This window comes from Leptidea sinapis, chromosome 4 (assembly GCF_905404315.1).
Source record: "Leptidea sinapis chromosome 4, ilLepSina1.1, whole genome shotgun sequence".
Lineage (NCBI taxonomy): Eukaryota > Metazoa > Arthropoda > Insecta > Lepidoptera > Pieridae > Leptidea > Leptidea sinapis.
The window spans coordinates 8,756,523-8,774,723 of NC_066268.1; the positions used below are offsets into that span (position 1 = coordinate 8,756,523).

The window sequence follows — 18,201 nt, forward strand, 5'->3', positions numbered from 1 at the left end:
TATGGCCATATATGAAGACTCTATTATAATAAAATAAAATAATAATAAAAATGCCTTTTATTCGTTTTACCAGTGGGAGGCTCCATTGCGCAGGATGTCGGCTAGGGTACCACAACAGCGTCTATTTCTGCCATGAAGCAGTAATGTGTTTCGGTCTGAAGGGGGCAAATGAGACTTAACATCTTATGTATTAAGGTTACGAGCGCAGTTGTAGTGCCGCTCAGAATTTTTGGGGTTTTTCACGAATCCTGAACGGCATTGCATTGTAATGGGCAACGCGTATCAATTACAATCAGCTGAACTTCTTGCTCGTCTCGTTTCTTATTTTCATAAAAAAAAACCCATACAAAATCACATAACTAAATTAAAAAAAAACTTATTATGATTGTTAGTAATATTAGAAGAATAAAAAAAGAAAAAAAGTGTTATGTCAGTAAAGTTTTGTCTATTTATTTATTTTATGAAAATAAGGGACGAGACGAGCAGGTCGTTCAGCTGATGGTAATACAATACATTGCCGCTCAGGATACTTGAAAAAGCCCAAAAATTCTGAGCGGCACTACAACTGCGCTCGTCACCTTGCGACATAAGATGTAAAGACTCATTTGCCCAGTAATTTCACTAGCTAAGCTCTTCAGACCGAAACACAATAATGTTTACATATTACTGCTTCACGGCAGAAATAGGCGCCGCTGTAGTACTCATAATATAGCCGGCATCTAGTGCAAAAATCCTCCCTACCCTCTTCTTTGTCTTCTGAGCGACCATGACATTTCTAATCAGTCCCATAGTGTTAGCGGTAAGTCATCACTGGTTGAAAACCTTTGCCTTCAGCCGCTGTGGTATTTGGGACGAGAAGATTGAACTGCGGTAATGTGTATGCTCACTTATATCTAAAGTTGGTGCAGTTGAGGTCGCTGAAGAGCACCCGCTCGTGCATGGTGCTGCGCGTGCGCACCGTGAGGTTCATGCGCGCGTGCGCCGAGCACGTGATGCTGAAGTCGGCGTCCACGTCGGGCTTGACGGGCGCGTTGCGGAAGTTGATGGCGGACAGGTGCCGGTCCTCCTTCTTGGACAGGTTGAACGTGAACTGGTAGTCGACAGCCAGGTCGTCTGCGAGTAAATGTAATATTACATTAAAACGATGCGGGACTGTCCGGTTCCATTCGAGCGCTTTACCAATTGAGCCAACCGTTCGAGTGACGCATGGATTGTAAATCTAGGTATGTCTTATTCAACTCTCAGGTCCGCTCCGTGACTAAGAGCGCTCGGACAGAACCCGAGAGGCGCAAGATGGAGTCCCAGATCGTTCATAAATTTTAGTTACAAATTTAATTTGTATAATTAATCTCTGAAGTGACGGATATCACTTTAAAATGACAAATTGTACTGACTTATATTGTAATCGACCTTGTAACACAGTAGACACTTATACCTATTGTAAGATGCCGCTTGCGAAATCAGCGAGATCTATTGTCAGGCAAACGTTTTACCGAAATTTTTCTTGGTAAGTAATAATAACCAGTGGCACCATCGGCAAATTATTAATTACTTATCTTGTTTCAAATTATTAAAACTTTCTTGTGACTTAATAACCGGTGGCACCACCGGGGTACTCCGCGCCCTCCGATCTGTCCAGCCGCGCACTACGAGCACAAATCCGCAGTAAGAGACGAGACGTTATCGCGAACCAACTCCAACACCGATAAAACGCGAGTAAATTCGTGTTCATAAATAAAATTACTTTGTTTTGTTGATTATATATGTTGTATATTTGTTTATCTACACCAATGCTATAATCCTCTATTAAAGATTCTGAAACAGTTAGCTTATTGCCAACATTAAAACACCCAATGTTCTAATAACCATTACATCATCCAAACGAGTGTTGTAATGTTGTACTGAATTTCATAACAACACTCCTATGTTTTTTTTTCGATCCCTTCATGCGCAAAGAGTTTCAACAAACAGCCACATTCTTATTGCTCAATGCGTGGTATCTGTACGAATTTCAAAAAAAGAACATTTTAGTTTTACGCGCGTTCCACACTACCAGAACGTCGCGCGCCGTAAAAAAAAGTAGGTTATTCGAATCCCCACTATTTTTCTTCGATATTTTTATTGTTTTGTTCACAAAAAAATAGCGATTCATTTTAAACGCTGCAAAAGAACATTATATTCGAGTGAATTTTAATTATGGAACTATACAAAATGTAATTACTACTAAAATAAATAATTGTTTCACTTAATACTTAGTTTATTTGTATATAATCAGTAATGGATGATATTAGGTTACTACTAGGACTGGTGTTTTAATGTTAGCAGTAAGCTAACTGTTTCAGAATTTTTAAGAGGATTCATATTCTGGGTGTAGATAAAGTCTTGTATGCAACTGTTGATAATTAGGTATTAACACACTTATGTTATACTATTATCACACATTCGTGTTTTAATACCCCTTATTACACAACAGTTGCATAAATAACTATTAATTTGTGTGTATTTTTTTTGTTTGTCTTTTATTAACGCGAGTGTTACACATTTAAATAAAACACTTTTAAAGGATTAAAACGCGTGTAATTGTAAATGTGTTTTTACATTAGATTTTTGCGTAAAAGTTACAAATATGACAAATGCTTTCTTAGACTCACTTCATTTGTAGTCCCCCTGAAAACGAGATCTGGAAAGTTATTTAAACGTCGGGTTAGCTAAAATAAAAATGTTACTTTTACGCAAACATCTAATTAGACGCGTTTTAATCCTTTAAAAGTGTTTTATTTAAACTGGAGTTTATTTTCAAATAAAATTACATGGAATATAGAATCATACAATCATGTTAGGTAGACGCAGCCCTGAGTGTACTCGTACTCACAGTAGCAGCCCTTGTTCAACAGGTCCGCGTGGTAATGGTTGGTGTTGTCACACTTGTCACAGCGGTCACCAGCGAGCCCCTTGGTGCTGCAGTAACAGCGCCCGGTCTCCGCCGCACACGACACCGCTTTACCATTGCAGTCGCATGCTGAAATACAATACATAGAAACTAATGACCGTCAACTCTCTTGAAACACCAGAGCAATCACAGGCCTTGTTGCTTGTTTTGTTTTGTGCTTCCCCGGGGCATAAAAATAATAGGGAAGTGCCAAGGGTGTCGCAAGAGGCGATTTATGGCGAGGCTTCTTTGGACAGTTTGACGGCTAATTTGTGTCTCGGTCTGAAGGACGCTGTATCTGGTTAGAATTACTGGGCAAACGAGACTTCACATTTTATGTCTCAAGGTGATGAGCGCAATTGTAAAGCCGCTCAGAATTTTTGGGTTTTTAAGAATTCTGAGCGGCACTACATTGTAATGGGTAGGCCATATCAATTACCATCAACTGAACGTCCTGCTCGCGTCGTCCTTTATTTCATACTCTCGTATTCTTCATTTTAATGTTAAGTCTCATTTGCCCAATAATTTCACTAACTACGGCACCCTTCATACCGAATCACAATAATTGTTATACATTACTGCTTCACGGCAGAAAAAGATGCCGTTATGGTACCCATAATCTAACCGGCATTCTGTGAAAAGGAGCGATGAATATTGACGTTTGTTAAAGAGTTATAAGTTATTTTGTATGTTTAAGTAACTATGCTATATAAAACATATCATTGTTTTATACCCGTAGTACATTATAGGCTATGCCTAGTTTTGGGGCACAATAATTCGCGTGAGTGTTTCAATAAATTCCAAATAAAATTGTATGAGCAGCGACGGTAATGTACCAGTCGTATCGATATAAAATATCCGGACGACCGAGCCTTGTTCAGATTTTTAAGCATGTACAAAACTTGAACAAAAAACAAACTAATAGGACATCTAGTTTCGTACCGGAGTCTTCTGCTTTCCGGATCACCTAATGTCCCATCTGAGCTATTATAGTCTTCTATATGAAATTAACCTTTGTATTCTAATGTTATTGTAGCTGTTTCTCATTAAAACACGGATAAAACTATTTTTTTTTAAATTGAAACCTAGCTAGATCTAGAAAAATATTGTTTTTACTCAATAAACGAATATTTTCAAGGGAAGTGGTAACTGGCACCAATACTAATTTTACCAATAATATTATATTGTGTTGTGATTATTTTTACTGCATTATCTCTTAGCATTTCATTAATTATTGTAATTGTAAATTTATTCAAATTCAAATATTTTTATTCAAAATAGGATTTATAATCACTTATTGAACGTCAAAATCTACCACGCATTCAAAAGAGACTGCCTCAGACCTGAGAAGAATGGGCGCAAGAAACTCAGCGGGCTTTTTTTTATATAAAATATGGATTATAATGTAATATCATACAATAAACATTAATAATTAAAGAGCCTGAGGGTGTTCGCTTTAATCCCAGTCCGTGGTGTCATTAAGAAAATCGTTTATGCTATAATAACCTTTCCCACACAAACGTTTTTTAACAATTCTTTTAAATTTCGTAACACATTTGTTTTGTACATTTTCTGGGATCATATTGTAGAAGCATATACATCGCCCAACAAAAGACTTACTAACTCGACCCAACCGAGTAGTAGGCGTAACAAGTTTATGTTTGTTCCTCGTGTTAACATTATGAATGTCACAGTTTCTAGAAAATTCCTCAATGTGCTTATGAACATACAAAACATTATCAAAAATGTATTGAGAAGCAATAGTCAAAATGTTTATTTCTTTAAATTTTTCTCTTAATGATTCTTTAGGTTATAAATCGCGCGAATAGCCCTCTTCTGCAGCACAACAACACACAAAGATAGTATTAATATCGGCCGCACTGCCCCATAACAATATACCATAGGACATAATACTATGAAAATAACTAAAGTATACTAATCTCGCCGTATCTATGTCAGTTAACCGTCTGATTTTCTTAACCGCATATGCTGCAGAACTAAGCCTATTCGCCAATCCTTCAATATGGGGGCCCCACTGTAATTTGGAATCAAGAGTAATGCCAAGAAATATAGCAGATTCCACTGGTTTTACCACCTCTCCATTTAATAAAATATTCGCATCTACATTTTTGACATTTGGCGCGGTGAATTTAATATATTTGGTTTTATGATTATTTAACAATAAGTTATTGGCGCTAAACCAGTACACGATGTCAGATAGAGCATTGTTTACTTCGTCATATAAAACTTGGCTTCGTTTCACTTTGAATATAAGTGAAGTGTCAACCGCAAACAATACCACCTTGTATTTTTTTTCTACAAGGTTAGGTAGATCATTTATATAAATTAGTAAGAGGAAGGGTCCAAGAATAGACCCATGTGGTACCCCCATACCGAGAGGAGTCCCAGGAGATCTCCTGCCATTCACCTCGACCCTCTGAATCCTATTATTTAAATATGAGATCAGAAGATCGAGTGCAGATCCTCTTATACCATAGTGGCATAGCTTCCTGACTAGCGTTGAATGTTGAACACAAACAAAAGCCTTAGATAAATCACAGAAGATACCAAGTATGCACTTGGTATCTTCTGTGATTCCTCCCAGGCCACAAAAATATTCCTGATGAGTTCAACACCTGCATCCGTAGTCGAGCGTCCCCTAGTAAAGCCAAATTGTTTTATATGGAGTAACTTATAAGTGTTAAAGTGAGTAAGCATTTGGCTTAAAATAATTTTTTCAAAAATTTTACTAAGGGTCGGCAACACCGAAACAGGGCGATAGTTATTCGGGTCAGAAGTGAGTCCCGATTTAAATATTGGTGTAATTTTACTATACTTCAGAAGGTCAGGAAACACGCCATGTTCAATACAGCTATTAAAAACTAGTGCTAGATATGGTGCTATGACGTCAATAACAGAACTTATTATTTTTACAGATATGCCCCATATATCAGCAGTTTTTTTCATTTCTAAGGATCTGAAAGTTTAAATTATTTCTGCTGGGCTAACAACACTGAATTTGAAATTTTGTTTACATTCCTTAACATTTTCGAAAAGAAGTGACTCGGCAACACTGGTGGAGGAGACAAGGGTGCTTGAGATGGAAACTGGAATGTCAGAAAAAAATTTCTCAAAAGCAGAAGCTACTTCCTGCTCAGAGTGGATTTTTGTATTGTTTATTATTAGATTATATTCAAACTTGCAGTCTTTCGCTCTTCCAGATTCCTAGTTAATAACTTTCCAAGTCATTTTTATTTTATTTGAAGCATTATTAATTATTTCTCTAATATGCATTGACTTAGCAATAGTACATACTTTCTTAAATAATTTTGAATAATTTTTCACATATACAAGGAAAGATGCATCATGATTACATGATGATCTCTCACTATATAGTTCATATAAACGTTGTCTGCTCCTATGAATACCAGCTGTTGCCCAGTTGTCAAATGACAAGAGACCACCTGAGTTGACTGTCTTTGAAGTAAATATAGAAGCAAACTCTGTTTTAATTATTTTAAATAACTTACCATACATCTCATTTGGAGTACTGTTATAATTCAAATACAAGTTTGAGAGTTTTTCTGAAACATTGCTTCTATATTTCTCCATTCGCCTATTGTTTACCGGAACAAACATAAACTTTTTAGTTGAAGTACATTTGTTCCCTTCAATATTAAAAGAGGCTAATTGACCAAAGTGGTCTGAGCTCAGTTTACTAATTATTGATTGAGAAATAGGTTTATATTGAAGTAGGTTACTTTGCGGAAATCCATAATTATACAAATGATTTGAGTTTTCTTTAGTGTTAATTCCGCCAATATTTGTCTTTAAACAATTCGATATGTGTTTCGCCTCTATTTCCTATTTTTGTCACCTTTGTTACGTATCTCTTCCGGGGGTAATACATCACAACAGCCGACTAATCACAGCGCGTCATTTCATGGGACGAGGGTATAAAAGAGCGGCTTTTGATTCAGTCTCGTGCCAGATTTTGGCGAGACAACACGTCCTGAATATGCCTCGTGTAAAGGCGAAACACATGTCGCATTGTTTAAAGATAAATATTGGCGGAATTAACACTAAAGAAAACTCAAATCATCTGTATATTGTAATTGTGATTTGCAGGGTCTTTTAGTAGGCTTTACGTTGGTCAAATGCTAAATTTTATGGAAATATGAGATAGCTATAATTGTATAGTACTTAAGTAACTGTTATTATAGCCCCCTTATTCATAATAGTCTGCTAACTTGAAGCATGGCTAATTCTCAGTCTGTCTTCTTCTATTGACCTAAATAAGAATGAGAAAAAACACTCCTTAGCGGCTGTTTTAAGTCAGCGGAGCATTATGAATAAGGGGGTAAGTGTCCGTACGTTGACAGACGCCGCCGTTGAGCGAGCTGCCCCAGTGGTTGGGCGCACACTGGTCGCAGTGGTCGCCCACGGCCCGCGCGGCGCACGGCTGTACGCACCGCGCCTCTGAGTCGCACACTGCGTGTCCGTTGCACTGGCACGCCGGGCACCGGGTGAAGTGCCACCTTGAACATAACATATTAATAATAAAACAAACAGAATTACATGACATAAATAGGTTATAGAACATTACGATACAAGTGCGCAAAGTGGGTCGTTCCCGCAGGAGCGAGTGCAGGATGACCTACGCGCGCACGAGTATCGCATACTATTTTTGCTATTTAGTTGCGCAAAAATCGACGACTATAATTATTTTCAAACATTCCCGCACGCTCGTGTCAACGTAAGAGAAAGTGGTACTCGAACGCAAATGCATGCGCGATAGTAGGAAAAAAAAAGTATACATCTATTTAAATGAAATGAATTTTTATTTGCAAGAAATATTGTACATTAAATAAATTATAGGAAAAATTGTGCATAAGCAACTGATGAGCTACTTAGAAACACAAAATATACTACTGGATCACCAATCCGGTTTCAGGAAACAGCGAAGCACTACTACGGCCCTCATTGACGTAGTAGATAATATTTTAGCAGCGCAAGAGGAAAAAAAGTAACAATCTTAATACTTCTTGATTTCTCACGTGCTTTTGAAACTTTAAATATAAATCTCCTACTTTCCAAGCTAGCCTACTATGGTATAAGTGAAAATAGTATTAAGTGGTTTGAAAGTTATCTCACTAATAGAACACAGACGGTCTCAGTGATAGATGAGCAGGGTAACACAAATTTTTCAGAACGTACCAATATAACGAGGGGAGTTCCCCAAGGCTCTATTTTAGGGTCCCTTATCTTTATTCTGTTAATTGCTAACATAATTAACAAAATAAAACACTGCAATTATCAGTTATTATTTATTTTTCTTTTCCGCCACACAAAGCCCAACAGGCAATAGATACTATAAATGCTGATCTTCATGCAATATTCATGTGGTCTGAAAAAAACTCATTGATTTTAAGCCCGGATAAAACAAAATTTATGATCTTCGGCAATTGTAAAGGCTTAGAATTAATTAATTAATGCAATGTAAGACTAGTCATCAATGATAAGCCTATCGAACGCGTACACGAAGCTCGTAATCTTGGGTTGATAATGGATAAATCTCTGAGATTTAAGAAGCATATAAATAAAGTGATTTCCAACACTTTTTATAGATTAAAAGTTTTGTACCAAATTAGACCATTTATAACCACAGAACTACGCATACGTCTTTGTGAGGCTCTTGTTTTATCCAAATTTAACTATACCAATACAGTGTATGGTCCGAGGTTGCTTGGTAGAACAAGAAAAGAAGAAACCTTGGTAAGATAATTTTTTTTTTCACATTATAGACATTTAACTAAAAATTTTTGGAATAATATTCCATTGAGGGTATAATAATCGCTTTATCAATCTTAATTTTATACTTGGAAAATTGGAATGATAATAGGAAATAATAAAAGCAGACTAAGTCTCCAACTAATATTTAATTGAACTCTGTGTCTTAGCCCTGGTTAAAAATATTGATTGAAAAGGATTACATTAAAGACAAAAACAAACAAAATAGCGTGGAGCACTGGCACAAATGAGTAATAGTCTATACACTCCACGACCAACTGCTGCGAACTATAGGCGCCGCCCGACCGTCACGCGATATGCAACACACAGACGAAAAAGTTTGAGACGATGTAATAAAAGTTTCACTTTTAAAGTCAAGAACTAATACAGTAAAAGTATATAGATATAACACACGAAGACAAAATGAATGGAAATTATAGTATTCAGGTATTCAGCACTCCAGAGAACACGCACTCATCCAACGCCTCGACAATGTACGGGGGGTACGTGGTCGCCATTCGAGGACTTTACTGCCCCAACGGCCATCTGTCCGTCGAACTATGTGCCCTGCCCACTGCCATTTCAGTTTCGCAATCGTTTGGACTATGTTGGTTACTTTGGTTCTCCTACGGATCTCCTCATTTCTGATTCGATCTCGCCGGGAAACTGCGAGCAAAGCCCTCTCCATTGCCCTCTGAGCGACCATGAGCTTTCTCATAAGGCCCATAGTTAGCGACCACGTCTGTGTACCGTAAGTCATCACTGACAACACACACTGGTTGAAAACCTTCGTCTTTAAAAATTTAAACATTATACAAGCTTATTTATGCATGTCTACATTGTGATTGTCATTGAATTGCCACACTAATTGAAAAGTGTATCGTGGGATTAAAATTTGATCATAGCTCTATTTTTTTTTAATGAAAATAAGGGACAAGACGAGCAGGACGTTCAGCTGATGCCCATTACAATGCAGTGCCGCTCAGGATTCTTGAAAATCCCCAAAAATTCTGAATGGAACTAAGACTGCGCTCGTCACCTTGAGACATAAGATGTTAAGTCTCATTTGCCCAGTAATTTCACTAGCTACGGCGCCCTTCAGACCGAAACACAGTAATGCTTACACATTACTGCTTCACGGCAGAAATAGGCGCCGTAGTGATACCCATAATCTAGCCGGCAGCCTGTGCAAAGGAGCCTCCCACTGGTATTTAGCAAAGCTTTATTGTCAACCTCAATTTTTTTCGACGCTATCACAGCTCGCACAGACTATCAAGGCGCATAAATGATGAAAAAATTTAAAGATATTGATATTTTTTTCATCAGCCGTTATAAATATATTAACTCAGTGATCGAGCACATGTCCCAAGCTGAGAACGATGCCCATTAAACTGAACACTACACACTACTCACAACTCATAACACTCTTTCATATTCAGAACACATATTCATACACACTATACGCATATCTATTTAAGAAACATGTATCACAAGCACACATTATTCAGGACTTCTTCAGCTGTAAAGTTTGCTTAAAAAAAAACATTGTGATCACATAAATAATTTAGAAGACAACAGTTATGAACGTGATGGCGGCATGTATAATATTACTGATGATTTTATAATTGAACTCGGAAGTGACAGCAGCACAGATTCGGATACGACTGATGATGATATCGACCATAGTGCTACGTGACAGTAATATTTCTGGAATAGTTGCTTTCGAACATAATTACTGCCGAATGCCAATAAAAAATATCAATAAAGAATTTAAAATGCGTCATCATTTACAACCTAGTGTTATTATTGTATATTTTTTAAAATATGTAAAACATATTATTTTTTGGAATGGGTAAATACAAGTGAAGTTAATTTTGTCGGCAACCAACAATTACCAAGTAGGTTAAATGCTACTATACCTTAGATTAAGCATTGGTCTCCGCTACGCTCAAACTAGATACCGCACTAGCTTAGAACAGTATAACGGCAACTATTAGATGCTTGTGTGTGTGGCATCTTGACACTCAGTGGCATCTTTCAAATTTTGTAACATACGCTTCGTGTTATTTTTTCCTTCGTGGCCAATCGTCATCCTGTAATTACTATTATTTCAAACTACTACCAAGTTTTATACTATACTAAATTTTTATGTAGGCAGTCCCGCCGTCAATAATGTATGTGTATTTACATCCTCTATGCCTAGTTAGTTGTAACTGTAGTGCAAATTGCGAGCCGACAGCCGTGACCCGTGACTGATATATATAATACTAGCTGACCCGACAGACGTTGTTCTGTTCATATTTCGTAACAAAAAAAAAACAAAGAGTTTTTTTTTCTTAGCTGACCTCTACTCGGTGAAAAGAATATTCCTACCAAATTTAAAGTGTTTGGCTCTCATGGTTCCAGAGATATCGTGATGAGTGAGTAGTGACTATATACGTGGAATTCTCTTATATATATATTATAAATGTAAATGATGTATAATATAAGTGATATATAACGTAACATACCACTCTTCAAAAATATGTGTAATATTAAAATGCTTAAGTTTTGAGTGCATGTTTGACGTTTATCTCCAGGGCTCACACAAAATATATAAATATTATTAGCGCGACGTTAGAGACTGCTAGCGCCATCTATCTTACACACGTTCTTAGGTTGGTCATTGTCGGATGATTTTGCGTGAACTTAATCGAGGCCTAACCTTCCTACCTACCTACCAGTTCGATTCAGGCAGTCAAACCGAGCACACCTGTACTCCGTTATCTGTCCTTATTCGAATATTTTATTACCTGCGACTTGCACTACCTGCTCTGGCCACCTGTGGCCACGGGCGAGTCATTGTTATCGCACTCTATTGTTCGGGATTCTTAGAGTCCTGCACCTGCTCGGTCCCTTCGCGGAAGGTCGAACGTTTATTATTAAGTGTTTTGTTTGTAATAGTGATACGGCACGTTAATTGTGTGTTGCAGTTCTGGTGATAGTGTCGGCTCTCCGGAGGTCGGCACCGAAGCAGCAAAGACAGCCGTCGGCGCAGGATAAGAGCTAAGTCTTAGTAGTAGTCTTTTTATTATTACTCTACTTTTGTTATTTTCAGCGATTTGCAGGAACTCGTGTAACGGCCCATCAGGGCACGCCCCCGTCGCGTCTTATTAATAAATACTTATTCATATATTTAATATAGTTCGTTGTTACCGACTCGCGTATTGTTGTTTTTATTATAAAACTAAATAATATGGCTGAATTAGCCGAAAAAGTAAGTAGCCTCAGGAGCTATATATCTTAATTACCCTGAGGTATATGCCGCATATGAAAAGGGGCAGCTCGACACAACGGGCGGCTCCAAATTGGGACTCCAACCGGAAAGGAGATACGGTATCTTCATGTCCGACCCGGAGTCAGACATGGAACTAGAGGTGCCGCGTGATAGCGCCCGGGCCGCCTCTGTAGACCTTGCGTCCACCTCCGCACCAGCGGAATGTGGAGATGATGACGGCTTCTTAAAAGTCGTCAACCGTAAAAAGAAAAAGCGCGGACACGTATCGCCTTCTTCTTCGCCGGCGTCACCGACGCCACCGGCAAAGCGGCCCGCTGCCGCTTTCTCTCCCACTCCCGCTGCCAAGCCAGTGGGCCCAAAACGTCCCCAGCCCATCTTTATAGGGGACAGGGCCCGCTGGATGGCCATTAAAAATAAAATCCCGAAATCTCTCTCCTACGCAGCGAGAGCGTATCAATCATTAATAAAGGTGGAGACTAGGGAGGTAGCGGATCACCGCGCCCTAACCTCTCTCCTCCGAGATATGAGTGTGGGCTTCCACACTTACAATCTCCCGGAGGAGAAGCGACTAAGGGTAGTCCTCCGAAATGTGCCCAAGGAACTGGACACAGCAGACGTCCTTGAAGACCTCAAGGCACAGGGCTTTCCTGTGCAAGAGGTACACCGCATGCGTGGACGTCGTAACGGCGCCGCTACCGATATAGCGTTTATGTGCAATTCCGCCCGACAAATAAACATCGCGGAGCTGCAGGCCCTCGCCCGCAAGATCAGGGAAGTTCAGAGCGACGCTCAAGCCGTTCTCGAACTAATGTGTGAGAACATCGACATGTTCACAGCGTTGTCCGACTTTCTGTATCGTAAATAACATTCGCGATGGCTAACAGCGGACGGCTTAAACCTCACACGCTCCGTGTAGCGTACTTTAACGCTTACGGACTCAAACCGCAACTAGACTTGGTCAGTGATTTCGTTATCGAAAATCAGTTAGACCTTTTCTTGATTCAGGAGACGCTCCTGAAACCGAACGTTCGCGAGCCGCGTATCGCAAATTACAATCTAGTTAGGAATGATCGTGCCACGCAGCGCGGTGGTGGCACCCTCATATACTTCAGGAGGTCCCTTCACTGTATTCCTATCGATCCTCCAGCACTCACCAACATTGAGGCGTCCGCCATCCGAGTCAGTATGGCGAGTCACCAGCCGATCACTGTGATATCAGTTTACTTACCACGTAGTAAATTAATTCTAGAATCAGATATCAATTCTTTACTCGGCCACGGGGCTGCTGTTATTGTAGGTGGCGATCTTAACGCCAAACACGCCAGCTGGAACAGCAGATTCCCTAACAGAAACGGCAGACTGCTAGACTCACTGACAGACACACTACACTTCTCGGTAATGCCTCCCTCCGAACCAACTCGATACCCACATAACGTAGAACACAGACCCGACATACTTGATGTTGCTTTATTTAAAAATGTAACACTTAATGTAAATTCAATAGAAGTAGTTCACGATCTAGACTCAGACCACCGGCCGGTCATTGTAAACCTAGGCCCACCCACTAACACAGTGATCGACTGGCAACGGTTGCAGAAGGAACTCGAGACCACAACGTCCGAGCACCTGGATTCAATACCTGACGTCATTGACTCGATTGACGTAGCCCAGAGTGCTATCTCCTGTTTGACATCTCACATCCACAACAAGATGGAGGCCTGCACCAGGCAGGTGCCTACAATGCAACCGCATCGGCTAATACTGCCACCAGAAGTCAGAGAACTGCTCACTGAGAAGCGCAGAGCCACTAGAGCATATGATAGGTATCCAACACTCGAGAATAGGCGTCACCTCCGCTATCTACAGCGAGTGGTAAAGGAACGGATTGCGGAACTCCGCGGCGATCGTTGGGACCGCTTGCTCAGCGACCTGAAGCCGACGCACGTAGCGTTCTGGAAGCTGCCTCGCGCGTTCAAACAGGAACCGCCTACAGTAATGCCTCCTTTGGACAGACCGGGACTGCTGCCGGCCCTCGATGACGAGGACAAGGCGGAGTGCCTTGCCGACAGTCTCGAGAGTCAGTGCACCCCGAACGCAGCTACCGACCCAGCCCATGTTAATGAAGTAAACTGTGAAGTTGAACGTCGCATCTCTCTTAGCCCATCAGGCGAGCCAATACAACCCACCTCTAGTATAGAGGTGAAAGGAATTATTAGGGAGCTTCACTCCAAAAAGGCCCCGGGGCCCGACTCTATAAATAACAGGGTTCTTAAAATCTTGCCTCCCACACTCATTAATTTATTAGTAACCGTTTTTAATATACTGCTATTACATTGCGCGTTCCCCGAACAATGGAAGGAAACCAATTGGCTATATATATATATATATCGCTATTCCCAAGCCTGGTAAATGTAAAACTTGTCCCATTAGTTATAGACATTGTCCCATTAGTTTAATTAACTCTTTAGGTAAACTATACGAACGTCTGATTCTCGCGCGCCTCAAATATTATATCGCGGAGCAGAACATGATACCCGACCATCAGTTTGGTTTCAGGACTGCTCACTCGTGTCCCCAACAAGCCCACCGACTCACTGAGTATATTCTCAAACGAATCCAATACCGTACAGTTACAGCGGCCGTATTTCTCGATGTCGCGAAAGCTTTCGACAAGGTATGGCATAAGGGCTTAATCTTTAAGCTGTATGAACTGGGTATGCCAGACAGGCTCGTGCGCATCATACGAGCCTACCTTACTGATCGAAGCTTCCGCTATCGAGTAGAAGGAACGTTATCCACGCCCCGACCCATCAGGTCGGGAGTGCCTAAGGGCTCAGTTCTGTCCCCGACCCTCTTCTCACTCTTCACGAGTGACCTCCCGAAGCCTCAGAAAGTGCAAATCGCACAATACGCGGACGACACGGCTCTTTATTATGGCGCCACTCGGGGGCGCCTCGCGACTCATATAAGAGTGCTTCAGGCCGCCGTTAATGAACTAGGAGACTGGTTCAGAAAATGGCGGATTGAAGTCAATCCCTCAAAGAGTGCAGCGGTACTCTTTGGTAATACTAATAAAATAAAATCTTTGGCCCCTATACCTATTGTTAAATTATATGGGACCCCTATTCCGTGGGCCCAACATTATAAATATTTAGGTGTTACGTTCAACAGTAACATGAACTTCGCAAAACATATCAGCACGGTTTGCAATAGAGCCCGGTTTGTCCTCAGCCGCCTGTATCCACTCCTTCAGTTAGTTAACTTTCTTTATAATAATCACGATCTCTCTGGAACCATAAGGCGTAGAGACTTGAAATTTGGTAGGAATATTCCTTTCGTCGTAGTAGAGGTCAGCTAAGAACGGATTTTACGAAATTCCATTGGAGAGAGTTTTTTTAACAGAACAACGTCTGAAGTAATACGTATAAATTCTTTTACAAAGTCTTAATACAAAGCATAGTTAGATCAGGATTGCATTCAACGGGTCATCGCCGATTCATTTACCAGTGGGAGGCTCCTTTGCAGTTAAGTTTTCGAATAAACAAGGAACATGTAAGGTACGTACCGCTTGTGCGGACATATGTGCGGGTTGTGCGGGCGCCGCTCCCCGCCCGCGCCGTCGTCGCACCAGCCGCACGCCGGCTCCGCGCGGCACGCGGCACACAAGGAACATGTAAGGTACGTACCGCTTGTGCGGACATATGTGCGGGTTGTGCGGGCGCCGCTCCCCGCCCGGCACGCAGGCGCCCCGGCCGCCGCCCGCGCCGTCGTCGCACCAGCCGCACGCCGGCTCCGCGCGGCACGCGGCACACAAGGAACATGTAAGGTACGTACCGCTTGTGCGGACATATGTGCGGGTTGTGCGGGCGCCGCTCCCCGCTCGGCACGCAGGCGCCCCGGCCGCCGCCCGCGCCGTCGTCGCACCAGCCGCACGCCGGCTCCGCGCGGCACGCGGCACACAAGGAACATGTAAGGTACGTACCGCTTGTGCGGACATATGTGCGGGTTGTGCGGGCGCCGCTCCCCGCCCGGCACGCAGGCGCCCCGGCCGCCGCCCGCGCCGTCGTCGCACCAGCCGCACGCCGGCTCCGCGCGGCACGCGGCACACAAGGAACATGTAAGGTACGTACCGCTTGTGCGGACATATGTGCGGGTTGTGCGGGCGCCGCTCCCCGCTCGGCACGCAGGCGCCCCGGCCGCCGCCCGCGCCGTCGTCGCACCAGCCGCACGCCGGCTCCGCGCGGCACGCGGCACACAAGGAACATGTAAGGTACGTACCGCTTGTGCGGACATATGTGCGGGTTGTGCGGGCGCCGCTCCCCGCCCGGCACGCAGGCGCCCCGGCCGCCGCCCGCGCCGTCGTCGCACCAGCCGCACGCCGGCTCCGCGCGGCACGCGGCACACAAGGAACATGTAAGGTACGTACCGCTTGTGCGGACATATGTGCGGGTTGTGCGGGCGCCGCTCCCCGCCCGGCACGCAGGCGCCCCGGCCGCCGCCCGCGCCGTCGTCGCACCAGCCGCACGCCGGCTCCGCGCGGCACGCGGCACACAAGGAACATGTAAGGTACGTACCGCTTGTGCGGACATATGTGCGGGTTGTGCGGGCGCCGCTCCCCGCCCGGCACGCAGGCGCCCCGGCCGCCGCCCGCGCCGTCGTCGCACCAGCCGCACGCCGGCTCCGCGCGGCACGCGGCACACGACGCGTGTGCGCCGCACCCCGCCTGGCTGGCGTGCGACACACACCCGTTGGTGGACCACGCGCGGCACCCGCCCAGCGGGAACGACGCTCCGTACGCGTTCTGCGAACAACAAATATATTGATGATTCGATCAGAGCTATTCCAATTGTCGATCGTCCACTTCTCAATGAACGTCTCGATAAATGCGATGAAAGAGTATGGTAATAATAATGCGCCTCTATTACAGTAAACAAAAGTCTAAGACCAAACTTACCGCCTGGATTATCACATAGCGTACATTTGCAATGTGGTTCTTGAGGAAATTTTTCCACCAATAAAGTGACATGACCTTAAAGTCAATACTCTTGTGAGTTAAAAAGTGATTTGACAAAATTTTGGGAGTATTTAATGTAAAATAAAATTGGATACTTCTCGTTTGATTTTCAAAAAGTTATTAATGTCATTTTACTGATTACGTAACGTACTTTCGATGTCAGTTTATTGTGTTTTGATATCTGTAACAGTTACGGAATAATCGCCTGGTCAGACTTAATGATTACACGTGTGAGTATGTTACCTTGTCGACACAGCGAGCGGTGGATGCACACCAGATGCACTCCTCGGCGGTGCAGTTGGAACATGTGTGCAGCGTCGCACACGCCGCGCTACAGCTGCTACTAACACTGCCAACTCCCATACCTACCGCATTCGTGCCCGTCGAGCCACCCCTGTTTGTTTTATAAGTAAATATGTTTAGTGACATTACAGTTAAAGCTAAAATTTATCTTTTTTCAAGGAAAAGGAGAAAACCGAGCGCATAGGTCACCTGATGTTTAGTGATCACCGCCGCCCTCATTCTACGTAATCACAGGAGCGTTGCCGATCTTTTAGAAAGGTGAACGAGTTTTTTTTATGAAGGTATCCATGTCCAAGCTGGAATAAGTGCAAGAAAGTCCCTTGATAACCGCACTGTGGTGGAACGCCACACATCAAAATTTAATTTATAGGTGGGGATGATAGAGTAATTAGGGGCATGTTTTGAAGGTAGAATTCGGCGGCAAGAATCACCTCAAACAGCTCTAATAATTGGGTAATGTGGAGCAAATGAAAGAGTTTGGAAAGCACGCTCAGGTCGAGATGTACTTAACAAGGAGAGTACCAAGAACGACGGAGCATTCGGATCTTATACCTAAATCGCACATTGTCTTGTATTTATTGTTTATCCATAGATCACTGGTTCAAATCTAGCTCGAAGGACCAAAAAAGATGTAGGTTCCTTGATTGACACTACACTCTTTTCGTGATAATTTATATGTTAACTTTATAAATGCTAGTTGATTGTCTTGCTGTGAAATAAACACTCTAGGAAGTCAATCAAATTATTATGATATATTATTAATTTATTTATTATATATTATTTATTTTTAGCAGTATTTTCAATCAATATTTTATAGGCCGTCATCAGTGTTGTGTTTGCACTTCTATTGCAACAAAGTTTATTTACCCCCTACAAAACATGATAAGA

The 18,201-nt window shown here is 42.3% G+C and overlaps 1 protein-coding gene across 1 annotated transcript in view; it reads right to left on the reverse strand.

Annotated features, from left to right (window-relative positions):
* The window catches only part of LOC126980060 (attractin), a 32,483-nt gene extending 16,490 nt beyond the window's left edge, over positions 1–15,993 (reverse strand). The window contains exons 1-5 of the mRNA XM_050829681.1: positions 15,979–15,993; positions 15,683–15,786; positions 7,304–7,467; positions 2,873–3,019; positions 888–1,113 (exon numbers count right to left, since the gene is read on the reverse strand). Coding sequence (XP_050685638.1) covers positions 888–1,113; positions 2,873–3,019; positions 7,304–7,467; positions 15,683–15,786; positions 15,979–15,993 — 656 coding nt within the window. The remainder of the gene's footprint in view (positions 1–887; positions 1,114–2,872; positions 3,020–7,303; positions 7,468–15,682; positions 15,787–15,978) is intronic.
* Positions 15,994–18,201: the final 2,208 nt, after the last annotated feature.